Raw genomic sequence first — 25896 nt, forward strand, 5'->3', positions numbered from 1 at the left:
AAGGCTTGTTTAATGGCTCTGCCACTGCCCAGCCCAAACCAGACTGGGGCTGCCGTGGCTCCTAAAAGGCTTGGCGCATCCCCGGAGACCAACGTTGGAAGGGACAGAAGCTGGATTTTGGTTCCTTGAACTCCCATCACTTCTCTTAGGGAGGCCCCTAGTGGTGAAAGACACCGCCCCGCGTGGCTGGTGAAGGCCTGACCACTTCTGGAAAAGAGGAGCTGTGCACCCCCACCCTGCGCGGTGGGAGGGCCTCCTTCTGGGCACGCGACATAGGTGCCAGCCTTTAGGACCGAAGTTACGGAGATGCTTGTGTGCTGAAACACAAAATAGCATGCAAAGAAAGCAAACAGGTGAGAGAGGCAACCAAGAAGGGGCAACATGTTTTCAGAAGACAGTTTCATCTTTGACATTTGGACCCGGCGTCCCCTGTGGAGGAAATATCTGCGGCTGTGATTCATGGTAAATTTGCCAGCCTCCTTCCTATGTTGTTATAAACACGAACACTGTAATCAGTCTGCGCAAAGGAAAGAGAACGGCATATACAAGTTTTCCACACTCCATCCTTGTTCCGAGAGTGAGCCATCCCCCAATTAGCTTCCTCTTGGACTGTGGAAGTTGCCTCTGGTAACGCTGCATAAATATTCCAGCCCACACTATGGAATTTCTGTTACTGAGACGCTATGTCAATGGTTTGAACCAGCAGACCTTGACCCCCATCTTCTGGATGCCCGAGTGCATTATAGATCAGTTGACAACAGGCTTTCCAAGTCTTCCACTTCCTGCGTTCTCCAGAAGGAAACCAAACAGCCTCCTGCGGTGAGTGGCTTGGCTTCCTGAAGCAGGGTTGGAAGAAGTGAGGGTTTTGAGTTACGCCTGCCTTTCCTGTTTGGAAGGAGCCCGCTGTCATCTTGCTGGCCGGGCACTGCAGAGGCTGTCACGAGAGCACAGCACGGAAGAGGCAGGTGTGTGAGGAGCCCTGCCCTTGGCGTCCTCTCGGAGCTGGGAAACTCAGGGGACAGCTGTTCACTGCTCCAACAGACGTTCCTCATTTTTTTGTTTTAGCCCCATGGAAACTGTGAATCACATAAGCGCCTTACCAGTGGTATATATCGGTCATGATTCATACCAGGGCGGTCTCCTGCTCCCAGCCCAAACCCACCAACCTAGCAAGGACACTGGTCACTTATTTTGTACCACATCCAGCCCTTGGGAACCCCCAATTAGGTCTTTCCATTCTGCAGGGGGTCTTCCATCTTCCATCTGTGACTTGCTGAGGAAGGAGCCCCTCAGTCTGAGTGGGGTGAGACAGAGTCAAAGGCCAGGACTTCCCACCCAGAGGTTAGGCAGTGCCCATTCCCGGAGAAGTCACACTCAGAGGCCCTCTCCTCCTGCCCCCTCCCTAGGCCATCCTTGCTCAAGTGAGGGTTAAAAACTCGACTGGGTGCTGAAGAAGCCATTTGGCAAGGAGATCTGAGGTTCGCCTGCATCAGAATCCCTGGGAACCTGTGGAACACACAGGTTCCCAGGCCCCTTCTTGAACCTGGAGGGTGGAGCCCAGGCAGGGCCAGCCTCCTGGGCCTGTGACCGGCTTCTCATTCTTACTCTGGACAGGACCCTGCAAATCACGTAGCTCATCCTGGGCCCAGGAGTCTTACCATAGCAGTAGCCTTCTCCAGCTGCTTCACAGAGGCTTCCAGGAGTGGGCTGGGGTGGACTCCTGAGTGTGTCTGTGTTTGCGGCAGGGTTGGAGTTGTGGGGGGCAGGGTGGGGGAGCGAGGATAGTTGGGGTGGTGGGAAGAAGGGATCATGACAAAGGAAGCGATGCTTCCCGGGGGCGTCTAGCACGGTTTTCTTATTAGTAAGCCCGGCCACCCTTCCTCAGGTGCTGTTTCACCCCAACAGTGGGGCAGCTGGAGAGTATGGAGCCCTGCAGACTGTCCGCTTGGAGCGTTACAAGGCCTTCTTCGTTACTGGTGAGTTAGTGAGCTGCAGGCCTGCAGGCCTGGACAGGGGCCCCTGCCCCATCTGGACTCTCACTCAGACCTGCAGGAATGAGCGTGGGCGGCCCTTCTTTGGGGAGCCCTCGGCACCTCTGACAGTGCTCCCCACCAAAGCCTGGGTCCAGCAGAAGGTCCCAGCACCCAAGGCCCCAGCACAGGCCCTGCGCACCCACAATACACGGCCAGCAAGGCCTTCCTACTGTTTGCTTAAATTTCCAACAAGCTCAGAACTGCTTTAGCACATTTGTGCAGTCCCGTTTCAATTGAAGAACATTTCATTTGTTAACACAATGCAACTGAGTAAATTTGGAGCTCTAATCAGCTTTATTAAGTGATTCATGGACTGGGCAGCAACCCCTCTAGCAACTGGAAGGGTGCTCTGCAGGAGTGGTGTACAGAATGGAATGTTTTAATAGGCAGAAGGGTGTGGCAGGGGAGTTATTAGCAAAAGAAAAGAAAGGATTATTTTTAGGGTAGTCATCTTCTTGTGGGGGAAAAGAAGTGGCAGGGCTTTAATCCTGCAGATAATCTCACTAGTATTGATCAGGGAATTACAGACTGATTGGCTTCAAATTCCACTCCAGGGAGAGGCTGAAACTGCAGTTAGGTTAGTGGGTTTTGGATTGGTGATCTGGCTTAGCATAAGTGACTCCATTTTGGCTTGTTGTTTCTTTCCTCCCTTCCTTCCTTCCTTCCTTCCTTCCTTCCTTCCTTCCTTCCTTCCTTCCTTCCTTCCTTCCTTCCTTCCTTCCTTCCTTCCTTCCTTCCTTCCTTCCTTCCTTCCTTCCTTCCTTCCTTCCTTCCTTCCTTCCTTCCTTTCCATCTTTCTTTTCTGTTTTCTTTTCTTTTTTTAGAACACATTTCACTGTTATGCTATAGATGCCAGCTTGGATGAATGTTAAATGGAAGCTTAGAGATAGTTGGAAGTGTAATTTACTTGACAATAAACTGTTTCAGAAAACAGAGTTGAGAGGTCTATTTAGCAAACCATCGGAAGCCTCTGCTTGTGGGTTCATTGAGTGACCATCTTAAATGTACCTGTACGTTTTAGAAAGGTGATAACTGGACTAGAATCTTCCGGTGGCTCCTTTCTGCCAACTGAGTTCATGCTCCCTCCACTCTGGGTCCCTCTCCCTTTCCATTTTCTCCAAGAGCAAGGCCCTCGTCATTGTCCTCAATCCTAAAACTCTCACCTTCCCAGCTCTGTAGGATCTGGAGAAATCTGATGTTTATCACATTCTGCCAGGAATCAAATGAACTCAATGAAATTGGAGGCTTTGTTCAAAATACGTGATAAAGATTTACTTAAGGGTCTTCGAGTTTGCATGCATCCTGGGAAGGGACACAGGTCTAAACCGAGAAGTGTTCCAAAGAAGAAAGGAAAATTAGGAGCTCTTATAGTGAAAAGTACATTCTTGAGAATCATCAATCCCACATTCCTAGGATGCATCCAAGGGCGCAGTCAGCCAGATGTCTGGTGGGTACATACGTGAGCCCTTCAGGGGGTGATCGCTATCTGGAAGACTAACATACATGTCCAGATGCACAGCCAGGCAGATTGGTGCAGGACCAGAAGGTTCAAAAAATTTACGTTCCCAGGCTACCGACAACAAGAGTAGACTTGTTTCTTTGTGGCTCAGCCTTCATAACATTAATTTGAGCAGCTTGGTTAAAGTGACTCCATTTTATATATTCTGTATTTTCACTCTTCTCTTACATACATGCCTGTCATTAAGGTCCATGTTTTATTTCCTCTATTAAGCTCTCTAAACTCAGAGCTCTGTTTAATCTTTTTTTGTCTCAAAGCGCATGGCATGATATCTTGTACCTAGTAAGAACTTCAACTTTTTTTTTTTAATGAATGATAAACAAACAAAACCCCTAACCCCATCAGAATCTGGGACCTGCTTCGGATTCCAATTTGATTCAGTTATTTAATGTGAGAGCTTGCCAAAAAGAATTATATAATACAGAACAGAAAATTATTTTCCCTGAGCGTAAAGAAGTGACCCCAAAGAAAATGTGGCAGAAAAACAAAACAAGTCCTGTGAGTTCATAACTTGGAGGATATTAAAAATGCCACAACAGTCTTTGATTCTCCAAACCCTAAAACGCAAACCAGTCTGATAACTGTTATGCTTTCAGATGGAAAGTTTCTAGATCACAGTCCTTACATGACATTATCTAAGAGGTATGGTTTCTCCAGGCTGAGTTCATTTCAGAAGCAATATCCCTGCCAGAAAGCCTTTGGCACCACAGTATTGGAATCATAAACATTACTGTGAAGTAATAGGACCATTTAAAATGATCACAATCAGACAGGAATGAGAACACCCAGGAGACATCTGTTCAGAGGAGGGAAGCATCAAACTCCCGGGAGAGTCGGGGTGGGGAGGGCCGAAGTCTCAGCAGATGGGATGACACCGAACAGCAGGAAACAGGGACAAGCTCTGACTCCTCCCCGCCACAGCCCCTGGAAACCGGCCCCTCAGTCACCGGTCACCGACTGCTGGTTTTGGCTGAGCTAGATGGGGTGACATCAACGACAACGTTAGATTAGAGAAAGATGTGTGTCCTTTTATGATGGGGTTGTGAGTTTATGGTCATGAACTAGGAGTGGCCTTAAAAGGCAACCTGCCTGGGTGACCTAGAATTAAGGTATCTCACTGTTCTTCCATGTTGTAAAAAGTAACCAAGGCCAACGTTACACACAGTGAAAGGCTCAGGTCTCAATGGTACAATTTGTTAAGTTTTTATAATGTGTGCACTTGTGTAAGTGCCCTCTTAATGCTTTGAATCACACCACTTTGTAAATGTTAACTTGGAATTCCTGCGTAGACCCCACTTACTTATGGTTATATATATATATTTGGGTTTGATTTGCTAAGATTTTATCTGTAATTTTTCTTATAATGTCTGTGTCAGGGTTTGGTATCAGGGTTTTGCTAACCTCATAAAATCAGTTGGGAAGTGTTCCCTTCTCTATTTTCTGGAACAGTCTGTGTAAGATAGGCATTTCTTTCACGTTTGATTAAATTTACACCGTCTATTTGTACCTGGAGGTTTCTTGAAGGAAAAGTTCTTGGTTATAAAGTTAATGTCTTTAAAGATAGAAGGCTATTCAGATTTTGTACTTTTTGTATCAGCTTGGGTAACTTGTGTTTTTCAAATAATCTGTTCATTTTATCTAAGTTGTAAAATTTATTAGCATACAATTGCATATTATTTCCTCCTTATCTGTTTAAGTTAACCTTTTAAACAAAACAGCTTTGGGCTTTGTTAATTTCCTTTATTGTCTTCTGTGTCATGATTTCTGCTTTTATTTCTATTATTTCTTCTTGTGCTTATTTTGAGTTTAATTTCCTCTCCATATTTTAGTTTCCTAGAGTGGATATATAGGTAATTAATGTCGAACTTGGATTCAGACAGACGCGTTCATGGCTCACCCTTCCCTTTAAACACCACCTTGTCTGTACGTCACAGGCACTGATGGGCTTTGTTCTTATCATCGTTTGGATGCAAGTGTTTCCTAATTTCTTCCTTAACCCACGTTTGGAAGTATGTTGCCTAGTTTCCAGATTTGGGGGCTATTCTAGCCATCTTATTTTTGTGCTTTCTAATTTAGTTCTATTATGGTTAGAAAAAGTACCCGGGAAGGTTTTAATCTTTGGAAATTTACTGAGACCAGTCTGGCCTTGCATGTGCTCCACATGGGTAAACATGGGTAAACATGTGAAAGTGAAGCAAGTAATGTAGTTCTTGTGTATCATGTTTCATAAGTGTCAGTGAAATGCAGGTGGTAGTTGTTCGGATCATCTGTATTCTAATTTTTTTTTTTTTTGCCTAGTACTATCAGTTACTGAGAGAGGGGTGTTAAAATATCCATTAAGGATTTGGATTTAGTTCTCCTTTGTCTACATTCTCCTTTAGTTTTGTCTTCCTTAAAAATGCAATGCCCCTGTGTATCTTATTACTACATGTTTTGAGTATATTTGGTCTGATGCTAACGTAGCCACTCTGGTTTCTTGTGCTTACTGTTTCTGTGATGTGTCTCTTTTCCTCCTTTTACATTCAACTAATCTGCTTTATACTTAGAACAAACCTGTAGTAGAAAGCATAGGGAAGACTCTTGTTTCATCCAGTTTGACAGTCTCTGCTTTTTAATTGGACACTTTTGTGTATTTACTTTTCCTTATATAATTCATTTATACAAATAGAGATCGTTTTCCTTTTTCCTTTTCAATCTGGATGCCCTTTTATTTTCTGTTTTTGTCTGATTTCTCTGGCTACAACCTTCAGCACAATGTTGAATTTAAGCGCTAAGAGTGGACATTTTTATCTTATTCCTGATCTTGGGCGGGGGGCTGTCATTCTTTACCAATTAGTATGATGTTAGCTGTGGGGTTTCCATAGACACCTTTTATTAGATTGAGGAAGTTCCTTTCTATTCCTAGTTTGTCTAGTGTTTATATTGTGACAGGATGCTGGATTTTGTTAAATGTTTTTTTAAAAGATTTTAATTATTTTTTTAGAAAGGAAGGAAGGGAAAAAGAGAGAGAGAGAGAGAGAGAGAGAGAAAGAAACATCAGTATGTGAGAGAGAGAGAGATGAATCGGCTGCCTCTTGTGCACCCCTGACTGGGGAACCAGCCTGCAACCCAGGCATGTGCCTTGAGTGGGAATTGAACCCATGACTCTTCTTCGGTTCACGGGCCAGTTTTAACCCACTGAGCCACACCAGTGAGGGCATCATACACTGTATTACATTGATCTTTGTATGTTAAGACAACCTTGCATGCTAGGAATAAATCCCACTTGATCATGGTGTTTAATTTTTTTTTTTAATATTCTGCTGGATTCAGTTTGTTAGTATTTGTTGAGATTTTTCTTTTAATTTTAATTTTTTAGCATCTGTGTCCATAAGGGCTATTGATTTGTAGTTTTCTATGATATTTTGTTATGGCAACCTATGCTGATTAATGCAGCATTTATGGCTTCTTCATGTCTTTTCATGGCTTGAGAGCATTTGTTTTTAGTGCTAAATAACATTCCATTGTGTGGATGTTCTACAGCTTATTTATCCATTCACCTACCAAAGGACATCGTGGTTGCTTCCAAGTTGTCACCATTATGAATTGTTTTGACAATTATGCTATAAACACCCGTGTGCAGATCTTTGTGTAGATATACATTTTTAACTCATTTGGGTAAATACCAAGGAATACAATTGCTATGTCATATGTTAAGAATCTGTTTAGTTTGTAAGAAACCACCAAACTGTCTTGCAAAGTGACTGTACGATTTTGGATTCCCATTAGCAGTGAGTGAATGTTTTATTGCTCCGCATATTTACCAGCATTTGGTGTTATTACTGTTTTCAATTTTGGCCATTCTCATAGGAATGTAGTGGTATCTCAATGTTGTTTAAGTTGGCAGTTACGTAAGGACACAATGTTGAACGATCTTTCACAGGCTTATTAACGAATCATATAGCCACTTTGGAGAGATGCCTATTCATGTCTTTTGCACACTTTTTAATTGGGTTGTTAATGTTCTCATTGTTGACTTTTAAGGGTTCTTTGTACATTTTGTTTAACAGACCTTTATCAGATTCGTTCTTTTACAAGTATTTTTTTCCCCATCCATGGCTCGTCATCTTATTCTGTTGGCATTATCTTTTACAGGAATTTATTCTGCTTGGTGTTCTCTGAGATTTCTTGATTCAAGGTTTGGTATCTGACACTGATTTGGAGAAAATCTCAGTAATTCTTATTTCATAAATTTCTTTTGCTCCTTTATCTCCTCCCCCTTCTGGTATTCCCATTATGCATTTGTTATAATTTTTGTAGTTGTCCCACAGTTCTCGGATATTCTGTTCTGGGTTTTTTTTTTTTCAGTCTTTTTTTTTTTCTCTTTGCTTTGGAAGCTTCTATTTATTTTGGAAGCTTCTTTTGAGATATCCTCAAGCTCAGAGATTTTTTTTCTCAACTGTGTTCAGTCTGATGAGCCATCAACGACATTCTTATTCTAATTTCTGTCCCAGTGTTTTTGATCACTAGCATTTCTTTTTGCTTCTTCCTTAGAATTTCCATCTCAGAAATAACGGGCCCCGTGGCATGTTTGACTCTCAGATTGTGCAAGCTAAGCCTCCAGCAGTTCATCAGTTACAGTTGAGGTTTCCCTGCCCCGGGCACTGGTCCCTGGAGGTGTTTGCTCTGTTGTGTTATAGTCCTGCTTATTCCTCTGTGTCTGCAGTTTTCAGGGTGCTGAGTTACCCTGTGACCTCACTTCTCTGACAGGTCTAAGAAGAGTTGTTGCTTTTTTTAGTTCCTTCAGTAATTTTCACTTGTTAAGGTGGAGTCATGACTTCTAAGTACCTTATGTGCTGGGCTAGAAACTGGAAGTTTCCTGCTTAGTAGTTTAAAAAAAAACAACACTGGACATTGTGGGCAACCGATGGCAGAGATTCTGACTTCTGTAATTTAAGGAGTGTTATTTTTTTGTTGTTATGGGCAGTTAATTACTAGCTGATCCCCTTAAACTTGTGTAGGCTTGGCCTTAGGCTTTGTTAGAACTGGCTCTTCCAGCTTTGGTCCCTAACTTTAGGTAAATGCCTCTGTCCTGGGACATGGTTTTTATTCCTTGCATGGACCTTTTGGGACGTCAGTGGAAAATACGAAATGTTTACGAAGCTTTTCTAACTTCATAGGATTCACACTCCAAACTCCGTCTCCCCTGTAGTGGGTAGCACAGAAATGCCTGCTGAACTCTTCAGACTTGTAGCTGTTGCTAGAGCTCGTGCATGCAGAGTTCAGGGCTCGGCCAGGGATTTTGAAGGAGTTTATTTGCAGATCGGGACGCGACCCCTTGCTGGCTCCCTCCTACCTAGGATTTTGCTCACCAGTTTTCATCCGTTGTGGCAGCCCTGACGCCTCACGTCACAAAGACGGCAGCTTCCTCCTGGGGTGCAGCTGCTCTGTGTGCTACGCAGACTCGGGGGGGCAGGGGCAGCAGGGGCTCCTTACCAGGGGAGAAAACTTTAAAAGACAGACCCAACCCAGTGTGGCTTCTTTCCTTCAAGGATTGAATGCCTTTCAGTTTCCGCCTGTGTTGGTTACTTTCTAGTGCCTTCAGTTTTTTTTTTAAATATGTTGCCTAGAATGCATAATCGTTATCGATAGTTAATGTTATTGATAGGATTAGTTATATGCAACGTTATTGATAGGGTTAGTTATATGCAAGCCACCCCCACTATTTCCTTAATTGGGTCTTTGACTTTTATGAGGAGTCATTCCCAACATTCGCTTGACTGACTGCCAGACCTCACATGACTGCTCTTCGTTGTCAGTGAAGAAGAGCTAAATTTGACCCCCAGCTAGGCCAAGGCAATAAACTTTCCCACTCTGCTGAACAACCTGCATCTCAATCAATCACGGGAGGAAAACCACTGTGGCCCGGTCCTGAAAGGATCTCCCCATTCTTGTCACTCAACGTTTTACCCCTGCCCAGACTGGACCAGAATGAAAGCTGCATCCTCCGGAGCAGGGCTCTGGCCCTGTGGATGTGCTTTTCCTGAACTGCATCTGATGTGGTGCTGTCATCCTGTTATTAAAGGGCATGGGAAGAAGTCATCGCTGGACCCTGCGAACCGCACAGCTGTGCTTTTCATGAGAGTGCACGCGGAGCCGTTGGAAAAAGTCCTGCCCCACCTCAGTGCCAGAAAACGCTCTGCTTGCCCTGAGCAACTGCATTTCAGTTTCTGACTTACTCATGTTTGGCTGCTGAGGAGCTCAGAGTCAGAGGAGGTCTTTAGGAGGTCCTGTGTTTCCAAGGGCTGTCCTGTGTGGATTCAATTGTATGATATTTGTTTTCATCAGATACCTTAACTACGCCTTTGCATGGAGAAGGCAAACAAACAACAAAGGAGAGTCACCCGAATCATTAGGGACGGGGGATGCTGCCCCCACTCCAGACCTCGGCCACTCCTCCTCGGGACTGCCTCAACAGCCAGGCTCTGATTCGTGCGAGAATCGCAACTGCAACCCAAAGTGAAATCAGCTGACTTGTCTGCCTGCCTCGTGCACCAAATTGAATATATTTGCTACCCAAGAAATCAATTAAAAAAAACAAACAAACACTTACTGCCAAAGGGCAGAGGTGAAGGGTATTTGAATGAATGTTCTGCTGGCTCTGAAGGCAAGTCCAAGGAGAAGTTCCACAGGACTCTGGACAACAGGGGTCCCGTGGAACGGGCACTTAGATTCTCAGGGTGGTTTCTCTGACAGGCAGAGCAGTCACCAGGACGGTCCGGTGCTGGTGTGTTTGAATTCATTCCCAGTCAGTTGCAGGGCTGCCCTCTCCAGCGCAGGGCTAGTGTTGGGTTTGACCAGGGGTTTGTTGTTGCCCTCTCTCCAGGTGGAGCCAAAGCCTGTGATGGGAGCGTGGGGCCTGAGCAGCAGCACGAGCCCCCGCTTATTTTTAATCTAGAAGACGACGGTGCGGAAGCCGTGCCTCTAGAACCCGGCAGTGCCGAATACCAGAGCGTGCTGCCCAGGGTCAGAGAGGTTCTTGCAGACGTCCTTCAGGACATTGCTGATGACCACATCTCCAAAGCAGACTACACGCAGGACCCTTCGGTAACTCCCTGCTGTAATCCCCACCGAATTGCCTGCCGCTGCCGAACCACCTCCCGGACCGACGTTGCTGTAAGCAGAAACGTAAGGAGTGAGACGGGCAAGTTCACACCCTAACTTCAGTCTAACTGTAACCCTTTTTACAGTTATTTACACTTTAAAAATGAGTTTCAGAATTTTGTTTGGAAGCCACCACTTTGCATCCCCCACCCTCCCTTCTGCGCTGAAAGCTTGAGAGGACAACTGCGAAGAGCTGTAATGGGAAGCACACGGGCTTCTGAGTCAGACCAGGTTCAAGGCCCAGCTTTTGAACTTGGGCCCTTACTTAACCTCACTTGCAAGCTGCTTTTGAGGATTCCACCAGGTGGCACATGAAAATTTCTGGTTTATTACCTGACCCTCGAGGTAGGCACTCAGTATGTTTAGTCTTTTTTTAATGCATCTGGTTTCACTGGTCATTTTAGCAGAGATTTGTTTCACCTGGCTCCTAGAGCGGCACTTCTCCATCTTTAATACGCACACAGACCACCTGGGAGCTTGTGAAAGGACATCTTCTGACTTGGTAGGTCTGGGCTGCGGCCTGCGGGCCTCCCTTTCCAGGACACCCGTGGGGGGGGGCAGGAGCAGTGTGGATGCTGACTAGACAAAGTCAGATGTTTCCAGGTCTCTAAGCAGATAAGTCCATGGCTCTCCCCACCTCCCCCACCCCCTTTTAAAGGCCAAATGGCTGTATTTTAAAGGCCTTAGGAGTTCTTCCTGCTTCCTAAAACCACAAAGAAATACGTTTTGAGAGCCTCGAAACTGCATTGCCATGATTTTATTATTAGTGTCCTAAATGGGACTCGAAGGTAGTAAGTGATTTATCCCAGTCACTGCAAACCATACTTTGCTTGGCTAAAACAGTCTCTCCCTCTGTGTATATAATATACAAGAAATACAATCTGAAGACATTTTCCTATAAGTACATTTTTACACAGCATACATTTAAAAAGGATGCCCTTTTTAATATAAAATTCCATATAGACCAATATGGTTAGTTAGTATTGACATAATGGCTGTAACATGTTTTCAATAGCAGGATGTGTATGCCGTGTCTCCTGTACCCACTGGCAGCCAGGGCTCAGGAGGGCTTGCTGAGCAGTGAACCACGTCCTGTGGCTCACGTAGGCGGCACCTGGGATTCCTGCCCCCCATTTCCGCGCCCACAATCGCACTCCATTCTTCCACCTTCCTTGTCTTCTCCAAAAGCACCTCACAGGGGCTGTCCTGATTTCTGAGGTGTGCTTCTCATCATGACTGCTTCGTTTTGCCCTTCTGACTTCCACGGCACAAGATTATCTACCAAAATCAAAACAGAATGGCCTTACTCCTTCCAGGAAGAGGCTGTTACGCAGGCTGCATTATCAACAGACCTGCGCCCAGGCACAGAAAATCCACCCGTCCTGTTTAGGCGTAGGCGAGTCTGGCCGAGTTTCAGAAGACACTGACTACATATAAAATATCTGTGTGTGTATTCATATGTATGTGTGGATTTTTTAAAAAAGCTTGTCTGGTAAACACAGACCACTAAATCACTATTAAAAAGTCAGTAAATACCCCTGGTCCCGGTCCCCTTACTCTTGCTCACTAGAGTAAGGCCAGTGTCAGAAAGTACACCCACTTGTCACGGTTGGCTTATTACTGAAACAAAAGTCGCCCACCCTCCTGAATTCTGCATCTTTCTGAGATACCAGAGACGATTAGTTCTCTTTCCTTTCATTGCTGTCGGAGCAAAGTAAATCCCAGGGAGGTCAGAGTGACCGTATCCATGGAAAGTGTCAGTATCCTTTTTTTTTTAAAGACCACTAGTGATGACCCATGTTCTTAAGGTAAAGCCCCCTGGAGCCCCTCAGATGACCCAGGGAAGCCCACGTTTGTGTCTGCAGAAGTGACTTTAACCATGCTGAGGCTCCAAGATTCTCATAGTGCTGGACATTGTTAAGGAATGCAGGCAGAGACATGAATTCTGGACAGATATTTCTATACTAGGTACAGGAGAACAAAGGCAGAGAGGAAGCTGGCCGAGCATCTCCAGTTGGATATTATAGCCAGGAAGGGCGTGACCGAGACGGTCCACTGGGGCGAGAGAACATCCCAGTAGCGCTCATGTCTCTGAACCCAGCACGCCGAGATGGAGAAACCTGTCTGCTACTGTGTCGGTATCAGGGGCACGGCCCCCTCCTCACTGTCACCTGCAGGCTCGAGCTCAGGCTGGGGTCTGGTGACCTCTGGGACACATACCACCGGCTCTGCACACGGGCTACCCGACACTCACCAGGGCCTGACAGTCGTTCTAGGGAACCACTTTCGGTGATCTCACTGCAGGCAGCCTTCCTTGTGTGTGAATAAAGCCCCTGACATAATTTAAGCCAACTTTCCCTCCTCTGGTCCAACAGGGAGACAGGGCAGCTGGCTCGCGCGCAGCTTGCTGGCTGTGCACAGGCGAGCAGGCCGTGGGAGTTGGTCTTAAGCATCTTCATTTTTTTTTAAACTCCAGACAAATGCTCTACATAGCCTACCTATCATTTTATGCAGGTTTTCTTTGGCAAGAGACTACCTCCTGAATGCCGATGTCTGAACTACCCAGATCCTATAAATATAAGAGGTTGTAAGGCCTGCTCTGATTCTAGTTAAGAATATAATAACCTTTTAGAGCAGTCACCGACTTTTACCAAAATTACTGAGATGGAACCTAATAGTCTCTTTTATCCCCAACTGCATCTGACTTCTTCTGGCCTCTGGAAGATGCGCCTTTAGGTCAATAAGCACCAACTTGTGGGTGACAGAAAAAACCCCTGTACGGTTCGCTGGGGCCTGAGAACCCAAAGGCGAAACAAGCTGGTACTCTGGGAGCCAGCAAGCCGACAGATGTTTTTAAGTTTATAACCAGTACTTTTAAGAACCACTGCTCTCCACCCCTAAAACATACACTTTACTCGTTGGCAAAGCATTTGGCAATCTGCCTATTAAGAGCCAGAATGTGAATCTCAAGCTGCAGTCAGCAGGGCCCTCATGGGAACCCACATGGCCCTCCAGTCTTGTACAAGAGACCAGACCTTCACGCCGTCCTTTGGCAAATGGGATCTCAACGGATACAAAGGAAGGACCAGGGGAAAACAGGACACACCAAGACCTAATGGGCATTGAAGCAAAGCCCACATGGCTATGTCTCTGCCTCCAGGAGGGTCCCTCAGTTGGCTCTCCAAGTCCCAGCCCAAACACGGCTTCTGTCTCTGAATGACTTCAGGTTGACTCTGGGATGTTCTCTAACTGAAGCTCACAAGGGGCATCCGTATGGTGCCCTACATGGAAGCTTGAAGAGTCAGAAGCTAAGGAGGCCGTGGCAGCCACCCAGGGAGAGAATCTTCCATTCCGACAGGGATGCTGGAAGAAGCCAAGCCCCGTGTCCAGCCAACCCTGGGGCCTTTGCTGCCAGCACAGCCAAAGCAGGATGCTGGGAAACCCAGACGCTGCCGCCCAGAGGCGCTCTCCACACAGCTTGTTAGTGAACGAGGGCCTGCAGCTACGCAGAGGCTGGGGCCTGCCCGGCCAGAGCTGGTGGGCGCGGCGTGTTCACAGAGCACAGGGCCTAGGGTTGTTAGACTTTCATCTTTAGTCCAAAGACAAAAGCAGTTTGCAAAAGCACCCTCAGGAGCCTCACAGAAATAAGAGTGAACACAGACAAAAGTTCCTGCGTTATGAGCGGCTGAGATAGTGCTAAAGAAGCCAAGTCAAGGATTTGAGGCCCTGAAAGGTAGCAAGTGAGGCTGCGGAGACCCCGGGACTAGTATTCAGTTACTCCAATGCCACCGCTGCCGTGTTGAGCACGACCTGATGGCTGGTCTGTGGAATTGGCAGCGCACAGCACAACCAACGCTCAATGGCTTTCCGAGTGTCAGAGAGGAGGGTTAGTTGTTCTAGATTAGCTAACAGGGGAAGTGCCTGCGCCCTGTGTGCACGAGCAGGTTTCCCTCGAAGCGTCTAGACTGTGCTGTTCTTTTAAGGATTCCTAATGCTCACAGGGGGAAACTCATTCTCATCGTCAAGACACACTGGTCCCGTCGCAAACTCGTGTTCAGGAATAACCTCTCCTCGGAGTGCCCCGCCGTCCTCAGAGTAACCTGGAAACCAAGAATGAGACGTGAGAGAAGCCGCAGGGTCTCTTCCTGTGCCACGCCGCCGGGGCAGGGCCTCAGAAGACAGAGACTCTGGGAAAGGCCGGAGGCCACTTTCCCTTCCAGGACACAGTCCCCAGCACCGGTGGTCTCTCGGCCTCTGAGAGATGGGAGGGCTGGGCGCACCCACCTTCCGCGCAGGCGCCTAAAGCTTCCCACCAGTTTGCCAGTCCTCACCTTGTTAGGGAACAGGGCATGTGCCGCCACGCCTGCCAGGTTCAGGGACCTGAGTTTGCAGGCTCATCCCGTGACCCCCGCATCCCCGGTAACAGTGAATCGGGGTGGGGGGAGGGTCACCACTGGACATGTGCCCCGACATCTGCTCACCTGGCACCGTGGAGGCGGAAGATGTGCTCGGTATGGCTACAGTTGCTGCGTAAGACTGAGGTAATGGAGGTCTGAGGTCGTTTTCTTTATTCTCTTCTGTTCCTGAGCCAAGCAACCTAATTGCAGCAATAAGAGGGAAAAGAAAAAAGATCATCACGTATCCAGGACGCCTCCAAGAGAACAGGCACTAGGAAGCTCACGCTCGGCCACTTGGGTTTCAAGGGCAGACCTCTCAGTGCCCTGCCGGGCCCCTGTGAACTGCGGTGACCTTAGATCGCCAGGGTCAATCACGCAACTTCACAGGGACCCCTTTTTCGTACGTTTAATAAAGGGAGATTGGCCCTTTGCTTATCCTGGTAAGCACCCCTACACACAGGCAAAGGATGCTCTGTGGGTGAGGGGCAGAGGCAGCTCACAGTGTCCTGTGCACAGCAAGACGAGGTCGTACAGTGCTGGGTCACAGTAGCGAAGAGAACTTTTCAGTTCAACTCGGTAAACGTTTCTGAGCTATGTTTGAGGAGGAAAGGCCAAGGTGGACTTTCTCTTTGGTGGTGGTTCATCCTGGCACTTTCCCAGGAGCGTATGGCACGGTGAGGACGCCTGACAGTGAGCCCGACCCAGAGCAGGTGCCCGCTGGAGGCTTGCCACCGGGGTCACGGCTAAAGAAGAAAAGCAAGAGCACCGAGGCGTGTCCTCGCGCTCGGCCAGGTGACAGGTCTACACACCTGGCCCTTGCAAAGCTGTCTTTTTGAAAACTAGTCACTTCACCTGTGAGTCTTTATTAAGACACACTCTCCTCCGTCCTGAGGGTCCAAATTGTAGATGTAAAGGTGTCCATCGGATGACGCAACTAACAGCCTCGGGAATTTCTGGATCCTACGAGCCAGGGAAACAGGTGCCGTGGTTACCACAAAGATGGGTCACAGACCAGCTTCAAGTGACAAAGCCTTGCTCACCCTGCCCGTCACCAGCTTCTGCCACCAACAGACCCTCAGCCCGCTGACCCCAACTTCTGGGCTTCTGGCTATTTCTTTGCATTCTGACCTAGTGATCTACCTTGAGGACCAAATTCTTGTCTTTGACGAGACAAAATGACATGCGTCCACACACTCCCTGAAAAGCTACTGCCCACAAAAACATCAGCTTACCTGAACGGGACGTCGCTTCTGCCTCACCCCTGCCTTCGACAGTGGCAGCACGGGAAGAAGTGGGAGACTGGGCTCGCCACCTCTGCTGGCTACTGTTACACATTTTAAAACTGTCTTAACTCCTCTCGCCTCTTGGCTAAAACATCTGCCAACCCCACAGATGTCTGAACACAGGCACGGGAACGAGCGCCTTTCCACATAAAGACGTAAAACCAGAATTGTGCTCAAGGCACTGTCACTGGACAATTGTCACTGTCAACTGTGCTCCCACTGGAGGTGGGAATTCCCATGCCAGCGTCCAGCTGCCCCTCCCACCTGAGAGAACGTCACCAGACAGGAGCAGCAGCCGACGGGAGTCTGTGGGGTTTTGATTTTGCTCGCTCTCCCTCTTGGCCGTCTTCTCTTCCTTCCTCTTGTCTATGCATGCATTTGGGGAGTTTGTGCTTTGGGCAGATAAATTAGTGACAACAGCATGGAGAGTGGGTAGCACCATACGTACGTTGAGAGGGTGCAGATGTTCCTCTGTCCAGAGAAACTCAAACGCCCGGTGGCAAACGCCCTGTCCTGATTCATCATGTCGGACACCTGGGCGGGGAGGTAGTTGGAAGCGGCCATGAACATCTTTCCCATGTAGCCACTCCAGGTCGAAGGCTCTTCGGGTTGACTGGGGGAGCAATGCACAGGCGAGGCTGAGGCTGAGCTTCAGGCACCCGCCCCGCAACCCGCATGCCCAGAGGCTCTGAGCAGCACTCAGCGCCGGAGGAAGGACCTGCCTCGGCGTGATGTTCCACCCACCGAGCACAGCTCAGGACGCATTGTTCTGGCAGTGCCAGAAGGGCAGCAGGCGCCTGTCTGCACTTCAGGGGAGCCGCTGCGAAGCTCTTAAGAAGTTCCCGATGTTACTGCTTTCCTACATTAACCAAGTTGTGTCTGATGATCAGTCTGGTTTCTCAATTTCTAAAAGGGGGTCGGGGTGGAGAATGAGATGGCATCGCTCTCCGGACTCTATAAAGGAAGCGCACGCCTTTCCGGTTTTCAGAAAAGAACAGTCAGATCTTAGCGTCAAGGCCTCTGAGCCAGACTGAGTGGGAAGCAAGCCTCCCACTGATTCCAGCCCTGAAGCACCCAGGCACCCAGCAACTGCTGGGTGGAGATAATTCAGAGAGACCTGGTGCACCTCCTGCAGTCATGAGACTTCATCCCGGGGCCTCTGCCAAAGGGGCGACTGCTCCGTTGGTGGGAGCTGTGCGTGTGGATGGGGACAGGCATGGGGACAGGCACGCCCCGCCTCTGCTCTGCACAGTGAGCAGCACGCCGAGGACCCGGGCGGCCACACCTGCTCAGAGGTCCTGGTCTGTGTCACCAGGTCTGGTGGGCGCACGCAGCGCGGCTCAGACGCTCTGCAGTTTATTTCTGACTCTGTCACCTCTGGCTGGATGGTTCTGGGACAAACCCCCCGGACCTCCATGTTCTCATTCGAAAGGGACTGGCCCTCCTAGGCACACCGCTATCATTCTACGAGGACGCTCTCACACGTCGCAGAACATCCCTGCACTGCTCGTCCTGGAGCTCTGTGCTCGGGGTTGGAACACACAAAGAGGGATAATACCCAGGCCCTACATCCATGGTGCATGGAAAGAAAGAAGAAAAAGGCGTGAACAATTAATGTCACGTAAAGGCACAGGCGGTAGCTACTCCAGGACCACAGGGGAGAGAGGCGGATAGAGTTCCTCCCCTGTCAGTCCCCACTTTCCTCCTTTGCGAAACAGGGATGGTCATGGTCACCTCGCCGTGACGATAACCAGGTAGCATACGCACAGGCCGGCCTCACACAGCACCTGGCACCTGGCAAATGCTGTTTTATAAGACGGCTCCTTTGAGGCTGGTGCGATTGAAGAGCTTCTGGCAGTGGGGGCCTCTGGGCCTGGCTCGGGGGGCAGGTCTGGCTCAGAACCCCAGGGTGGCGTGGGGTGGGGTGGGGGCCAGAGGAGGGCCCCTTGGATGTGGGCGCAGAGCAGTGCACCTGGGAGTCCCAGCCAGGCTGTCCCTGCTGCAGCAGCAGGTAAGGAGCACCAAGGGAAGCCTTGAGTGCCAGCTGGAGGAGCTGGGACTGTGTTCCCGAGGGCAAAGGGTCACGAAGGCGTCTGTGGGGAGGGTCATGTGCCCAGGAGCACACTCAGAAGGTCAGTCCTCTGAGGACACGTGGGAGGGACTGGTCAGAAGAGCCTGGAAGGCGGGGGACTAAAGAGAAGAGTCATGAACTGGCCCAGACGAGATGTTAAAGATGTGGATGAGGGCAGCGGCTGGGGAAATGAGGCTGAGGGGGCGAGTGTGAGCCATGCACACAGGACGTGTTAACGCATCATCGTGGACATGGATGGCTGAGGGGGGAGTCAGGCACCACGGGAGGGCTTTGGTCCTCGTGACCTGAGGTCGCGGCAGAAACAAGAAGAGCCTGGAGAGTGAGCTGAGTTCCAATGGTGACTTCCCGTCTTAAGTACCAGTAACGACCTCAGGTAAAGACGTGACTAAAGCAGCGGCTGGGTCACTCATCCGCAGGCCCTCAGGACTGAAGAGGACCTTAACTGTTCCGCCGCACTCTGGCGCTCCAGCCTGCTACAGCGGGCAGTGAGCTGCACCTCCAGAAGAGAACAGGGCTTGGATTTTAGAGAGTGAGAGAAGTCTAGAATATAGATGCAATCTTCGTGACACACGTGCAGAGTCAGACCTACAGGGCGAACAGCGGGCCTTGGGACGCACATAAACAGATGGACATTTGCAAGGCCGCAGGAAGTCTGGGGGGTGAGAAGGAGCCGCCCCCAGTGTTTCGAACACCTGTGGGGGACAAGGTTCTGGAGAAGGGGTGGAACGCCAGCCTGCAGATGGAAGTGGGAACCAGGACTGACCCACAGCACAGTGGCTTGGTTGCTGGCGCCCTTGGCTGGAGCTGCAAAGGCCCACACGGATGGATATGCACACCGCCGAGGCCAGGGACGGTATCGCACTCGCTACGGGGAGAGTGCATTTCTCATGAAAGTTCTACTGCAAAGTGAGGAGGAGAATTTCAATCTCAGAAGACGGGTCTCCCTCGGGACCATCGCGAAACCCAGCACAGGATGATGTACTTGAGACGTTTGTCCGAGACGTGGGGGGTTCCCACCCTGGAGAAGCCCTGGAAGCCTGGCAGGGATGTGAAATGTGGTGCTTCTACGTGGCCCTGAACTTGGAAACAGGCAGACTTTGAGCAAGACATTGAGCTTCTCTGACCCAGTATCCTTAGTTATGAAACTACTCCCTGGCCTGCCTTCTAGGAAGGTTGTGGGAACCAAGGGAGGAGCGGGTGAGAAGGCTCTAGAAACCGTGAGATGCTCTCAGTGCACGAGCATCGTTATCGCTGGCCCCACCACCTGCTGTCTGAGTGGGACTGAGCGGGACTGGGCTAATCACCACTCTTCATGTTTCAACTTCCTATAACGACGCTACAGAGAAGTGGCAGGAGACACCGGGTGTCTGAAGTCCCTGAGGAAGGTGTGAGCCATCTGCTGTGCTACTACAGGTGAGATCTTGACCTTGTGAGGAGGGCTGGGCAAAGTGACACAGCCACAAATGATGGCTGGGTGGGAGGGGACTTCATCCTGCCTTTACAGCTTTTGAGTGTAAAGTGTTTTCAGGAGAGGACATGGGCACTCATGTAACATGTACTTAGCACAGTAAATTCATGCTTACACATGACAGTGGGCAGAATTTCTCAGAAGGGCCCCAAGATTTCATGCCCCAGCCCCTGGAACATGACGGTGAGGAGACAGCAGTGACTGTTGTTGTACGACCCAGCTGTCTGTAGCAGGGAGATTATCCAGGTGGGATTGATACAGTCACGTGAGCCCTTAAAAGCAGAGAGTTCTCCCTGACTGCAGGCAGAGAAGGACAGCAGAAGGGAAAGCCGGAGAAATCCAAAGCACGAGAGGGAATCCATGTGCGTGAGCTGGAAGAGGACTTCAAGCTCCAGATGCAAACGCAGCTGGCTGACGCCGGCATTTCTGCCTCGTGAGACCCTGAGCGGAGGAGCATCCAGCTGTCCTGGCCTACTGACCTACAGAACTATGAGATAATGCGTGTTTGCTGTTTTAAGCCATTCAGTCTGTGCTAATTTGTTAGAGCAACAACAGCAAACAAATATGCACGGCCCCGGCTGCACTCTTAACACAGGCTTTGTGCTGCGAGCCTGCCCGACTCCTGCCACAGCCAGGCTCACGGGCACTGAGTGTGTTTGCCCAGCGCTCTGTGGTCGGGTAGTGGCGATGATTATATTCCTACATTTACAGCTACACTGGCTGATCCTATCAGTGCCTACTGTATGCAGGTACTACACTCAACGCATTAGGTCAAAGGACCCCTTTAATGCTTACAACAAGTCAAAGGCGGGTTTATGATTGGTCTGTAGGTAAGTCCAGAAACATTGAGTTACCTGCCCCCAGCTGAGTGTCCCTAGACTTGTGCCTCCATGCATTTCTTTAGCAGGGCTTGGCTAACACGCACTCGGCATCTGGTGGAGGCCCGACAAGGAAAGCCAAGGCCTGGCGTTCAGGAAGAGAAGAAACCATGGTGCCGGCAGTGGCCTCTAGAGCAGAGTCACCGGGGCCCGACTCCTGCAGCCGAATGGGTGTTTTATATGTGGCGCCATACTTACCTGTTGGTGGGGTGTTCCAGCTTGAAGATGTGCACGGTCTCGGTGTTGCTGGAGGCACAGAGGAACTGTGAGTCCATGCTGAAGGCCAGGGAGCTGATTGTCACGTACCTAGGACACAGCAACACGTGCACCAGTGAGCCGGAACGAGCGAGGGTTCCGGCCCGGGAGTTCTAAAACCTGCTTCATTAGACAGCTATGTGTACCCTGAAGAGTCTGGGTATTCCAGAACCTCCTGCACATCATGTCCTTCCTTAGAAGTTAATGGTGAAAAGCTTCATAAAGGGTCACGGTCTCAGGCAAGAAGAAACAAGGCGTTGTTCCCTCCTGTCAGCTTGGAGGTTTTCCAGCTGCTCTGTGCACTGATCAGCTGCAAACCCTGCAGCCAAAAGCATCCCATACCACTGCACTCTCATTTCCACAGAGGGGACCCGGAATTTTTTGCACTGGGACTCCCTTGCTGTTGCATTCCTCCTCTGCTGGCCACCCATTCATGTCAAAAAAAAAAAAAAGACTCTTGTGGCTGAACTGTGTTAAAATGGCATCTCCACTCTCAGGTGTACCAAGCAGTGCCTCTAGAAGGTTACCTGAGAAAGTATAGCTCTACCCACTCTGGGGCTCAGAGGGGAGGGCACACAGCCGCCCTCCCGCCTCTCCCTAGATGGCTGCCAGCCGTCCACTGCAGAACCTCTGTGGGTACTTTAAACTGGGTTTTACAGTGAACACACACCTTTTCATTCCTCTCCGAAACTCATAGAGCTTTTGCCCCTCAGGTACAGAGAACACCCGGATGACCGTGCCCTGGAAAAGAAAGCAGGGGGACGTTTCATACCATTAATGGCTTCACACAGACAGGTCCCTTCAGAGAGGAACTTGTTTCGTTGGCTCTGAACATCTGTCTCCGAAGAAGAAGCGCGTGTGGGGCACGGAGGCTTTTTTGTGTCTGCGCCCTGTAAGTAACTCTCGGCTGGCGTCTGCCTCCCTTGTCCCTCCCACCCTGGCCCACGGCTCTGTGTGTGTTTGCTCAAATGGCTCTGGCTTTCTAGAAGTCAGTCTCTGCCTGTCAGAATGGACCTGTTTTTCATGGCATTTGAAAATCACTCTTCCAGCACTTTGTTTACAACCACATCGAGGAAAGGCAGCATCGCACCTATCCGTGTCTGCCACAAGGGGCACGCACACTTCTCAACAGATGGCAAGTTTTTATCTTGCGTCTTGCACAGCACAGGCCTTTGGTCTGTTGAGTTAATAGATGCATCAATATACTGCAGCAGGCCAGACATTATTCTTCGGAAATGAATTCCGCGCGGGCCCAGAGCCAGTCGGTCTTCATGTCAGCAGGCGAGTCTCATCAGAAGGCCATCCAGCAAACCCCCAGCAGGAGGGCCTGTGAGGACGAGCGTGCACTCACCTTTTCAGAAGCGCTCGCCAGTTTGGAGCCAGAGGCGTTAAAGGCGACGGCCGCCAGCGTCCCCTCGTGGGCAGCAACAGTGCCGACCGTTTTCTGTCGGTGAAAAGGAAAAATGGACATCGATGCTGGCAAAGAGGGGTTTCACACTCCTCTCCTTCCTCTTTTCTTTTCTGAGACACTCTCTCATTTGCTGGATTCCCTGTCTCTCTTTCCAGCAGAACTTTTACATGTAAGGCGTCAATCATTTTCTGGTGTGTCCAGATTCTGCTTCAGGGGCCACTCCACTTCTATCTCTTTTCCTGCCTTCAGGAAGATGGACAACCAACGGTGCCTGCTGCGAGTGACATCGTAGTCACAGGCCCTCCTGGGGTGCCTCTTCAGGGGGCTTCCCACAGCAATCCCGCCCCTCCCCATGGAGCTTGGAGAGCAGCGGGCAGGAAACGTGAAAGAGCCACACACTGTCACGGACTGTGCCACACTGCGGTGTGACAGCTTCAAGCCCACGGCGGGCCTCCAGCTGGCACGTGGTCCCCGTGACGCTGCAGATGTCTGCCTTGGCCTGGCACGCTGCCCCCTGGCTGTGTTGACTGATGGCACGCGGGCAAATAACATTACCTTCTCTTCCACACCCAACGCTGTGGCCAGAACAAACTCCCCCAGCGGTGCTTCCACCCCTGCACCTCAGCTACTGCGGCAGTGCCTGCTCACACCTGCCACTGGCCACAGAGCCAGGCAGGTGAGCCGGGGCAGCCCAGGTCACTGTCAACTTACCAAGGAGTGTCCATCATAAAGCACGATCTCGCCTGTTGTCAGACTTCCAGGATAGGCCACGTAAGAATTGGAATGGTTGATAGAGAGGGCACACAGACCTGACAGAGAATAAACAGCTGATGAAAAGCCAGTGAACCTAACCCAGACAGGGCACCTGAAAACAGTGCGCCTACAGCGCCGCCTACTGGTGAGGGAGGGAATGGCTCTGCAGACACTGACTTTCCAGTTGATGATTCTAATCTAACCCAATATGGTAAATTCCCAAGGGAAGACCTCCAGTTAGACACTGGCGTGTCCTCTTCCCTGGCTACAGGATTTAGATGACTTAAAATGTTGTTCTTCACATTTTACGCCAGGGCTCTGAAACTGCTTCGACTTCTCGTCCTATCCCATTACCCTCTAGGTCTACAAGAGAACTTACTCATAACTGAAATAAGACTTCCTACTGCAAAAGCACAGAATGTGCTAGCTTTCCTGCAGGTGATTAAATACACCTGGCCAGTCATTTCAAGTTGGAGAATGGGAGGTGTGGAGGGACAGGACCTAGTTAGAAATGGCTCATTTTGGAACCAAATGTCCAGCCTTGCTAAGGGAACTGGGCACCCCAGAGGTGGAAGTTCATCTGAGGACAGCACCTGCGGTGGAGGTGGTGTGTGTGCCATTGAAACAAGCTAAGGGAAGGGCATTTTGTACTTACGATGTTTCAACAATATTCTGGAAGAGTAAACATCCAGCCGAACCATCAAACCAATATAAGCCATTTCTGTTTTCAAGGGGGTTAAGGTCTATGTGTGTGTGGGGGAATCCTAATAGCATTTTTTACTTTAAATAATCTTTTATTTTTCAATGACAAAGTTGACTCCGATAGCATTTCAGGGCAGGTTTTTCACAACAAGGGTTGAGACTGATAGAGGTGTAGGTGATAAATGTGAGTTCAGGAAATTGCCAGAACCAGAAGCACGATTGGAATAGGAACTCTGAGATCAGGCAAGAGAGGCATCTTTTTAAATAAAATAGGTAACTGACATTTTCATTACTGGTTGGTCTGTTAAATGGGTTTCCTATACAAGTACAAGGGAAACTTCAGATCAGGGTCAAATGTACCCTGCCTAATCTGCTGCAGCAGAGAGCAGAGGGGGAAAAAATCCAATGTGGAGAACTGGAACCAAGGCTCTTATCTCCTGCCCTGGCTTTGCCAAGGACACAGCCAGGAACTGTGGGAGGACCGAGATCACGCCTGGCACCGTCACCTGCACGCTCTGGCTGCCAGCAGACTCCTTGTGCACAAGGTCACTCTTGGTCCCAGCCTTACAAGACACCACTCGTACCTTCCCAGCTTTGCCCCGGGAATCCCAAATGCCTGTCTCATCCGGTGCTTTGTGATCCAGAATGCATTTTGAAGAACAGCTAGCCCAGCAGAAGGAATGCTGGTCTTGTGCAACCGGGGAGGGAAGTCAATCAGGACGTCAGGATGGCTGGCAGGTGGGTCCCCACAGTGGTGGACGGCGGAAAGGAGGTTAAGACCGAATGTGGCGACCAGAGAAGGACTTGAGTACCAAACCGAAGTGTTAAGTTCTTGTAAATGCGGCCAGGAAGTACTGAAGCTTTCTGAGTTTAAAAAAAGCAGAGTTAATCAAAACTACAATGAGGTTTTGATTAACTCTGCTTCACACCCTCTAGGACAGCTATTATCAAGAAGGCAGGTAATTGGAACCCTGATCACGGCTGCTGGGAGCGCAGCCGGCAGTTCCTCCAAAGGCTCAACACAGAGTCACTGTCACCCCGAACCCCACTCCTAGATGCGCACCCAAGGAAATTAAAGCATACGGCCACATGGAAACTCATAGTAAATGTTCACAGAACCATTATTCATAATAGCCAAAAAGTAGAAAGAACCCAAACATCTACCAACCAATGAACGGTAGATACAACATGGTCTGTCCTTACAATGGAATATTATTAGACACTAAAGAGGAACGAAGTACCGATGTATAATGCAGTGTGGAAGAACAGGGAAAATGTTATGCTTAGTGAGAGAGGGCTGTCACAAAAGACACCAGGTTGTGAGTTCAGGAAATTGCCAGAACCAGAAGCACGATCGGAATAGGAACTCTGAGATCAGGCAAGAGAGGCATCTTTTTAAATAAAATAGGGAACTGACATTTTCATTAATGGTCTGTTAAATGGGTTTCCAACAGAGGTGTGAGCCCAAGGTCAAGGCTGCCAAGTAAGTGGTTGCACGTCAGAGTGCACCTGCCTAAGCCACTCCCTGTTGCCCCTTTCTCGTTAGCATCGAGGGTCATCTCATTCTCCACTAGGTATCACAGAAAGTTCCATGTGATATCCAATATTAAATAATATTTTCCGTGTTCCTCCATACTGCATTATACATCGGTACTATGATTCCACTGACAGGACAGGTCCAGAATGGATAAATCTAGAGACAGGAAGTAGATCAGGGTGCTTAGGCCTGAAGTTATGGGGCAGGGGGCGTGGTGACTCAGATATATGGCATTTTTGGGGGGGGAGATGAAATGTTCTAAAACTGACTGTGGTGGTGGTCCCACAACTCTTGAATACACCAAAAGCTGTTGAATTGTGTACTATAAATGGGGGAATCATATGGCATGTCAATGATATCTCAGTAAAGCTGGTAGGAAAAAAAATGGGCAGTGTTTTAAGATGTGGCAGAGCCAGGCTGAGGAC

General features: G+C 49.2%; 2 protein-coding genes across 6 annotated transcripts in view; one reads left to right on the top strand and one right to left on the bottom strand.

Annotated features, from left to right (window-relative positions):
- Window positions 1–25896, top strand: part of ARSG (arylsulfatase G) — a 120255-nt gene that overhangs the window by 84849 nt on the left and 9510 nt on the right. For 4 of the 5 annotated variants that reach the window (XM_053655566.1, XM_053655583.1, XM_053655581.1 and 1 more), the window contains exons 11-12: window positions 1886–1976; window positions 10418–12230. In XM_053655566.1, the coding sequence (XP_053511541.1) occupies window positions 1886–1976; window positions 10418–10752 (426 nt within the window). In that variant the 3' untranslated portion in view covers window positions 10753–12230. Of the gene's footprint in view, window positions 1–1885; window positions 1977–10417; window positions 12231–25896 lie in introns of those variants that run through there. The other variant, XR_008389737.1, reaches the window with a different exon arrangement.
- WIPI1 (WD repeat domain, phosphoinositide interacting 1) overlaps window positions 11615–25896 on the bottom strand; it is a 31734-nt gene continuing 17452 nt past the window's right edge. Inside the window, exons 5-13 of the mRNA XM_037128097.2 lie at window positions 23191–23288; window positions 22420–22512; window positions 21739–21809; window positions 21012–21119; window positions 16824–16988; window positions 15945–16052; window positions 15177–15292; window positions 14695–14795; window positions 11615–11973 (exon numbers count right to left, since the gene is read on the bottom strand). Of these exons, the coding sequence (XP_036983992.1) occupies window positions 11926–11973; window positions 14695–14795; window positions 15177–15292; window positions 15945–16052; window positions 16824–16988; window positions 21012–21119; window positions 21739–21809; window positions 22420–22512; window positions 23191–23288 (908 nt within the window). The 3' untranslated portion in view covers window positions 11615–11925. The remainder of the gene's footprint in view (window positions 11974–14694; window positions 14796–15176; window positions 15293–15944; window positions 16053–16823; window positions 16989–21011; window positions 21120–21738; window positions 21810–22419; window positions 22513–23190; window positions 23289–25896) is intronic.

The sequence above is a fragment of the Artibeus jamaicensis genome, unplaced genomic scaffold (genome assembly GCF_021234435.1).
Source record: "Artibeus jamaicensis isolate MK-2021 breed Jamaican fruit bat unplaced genomic scaffold, CSHL_Jam_final contig_1998, whole genome shotgun sequence".
Taxonomy (NCBI): Eukaryota; Metazoa; Chordata; class Mammalia; order Chiroptera; family Phyllostomidae; genus Artibeus; species Artibeus jamaicensis.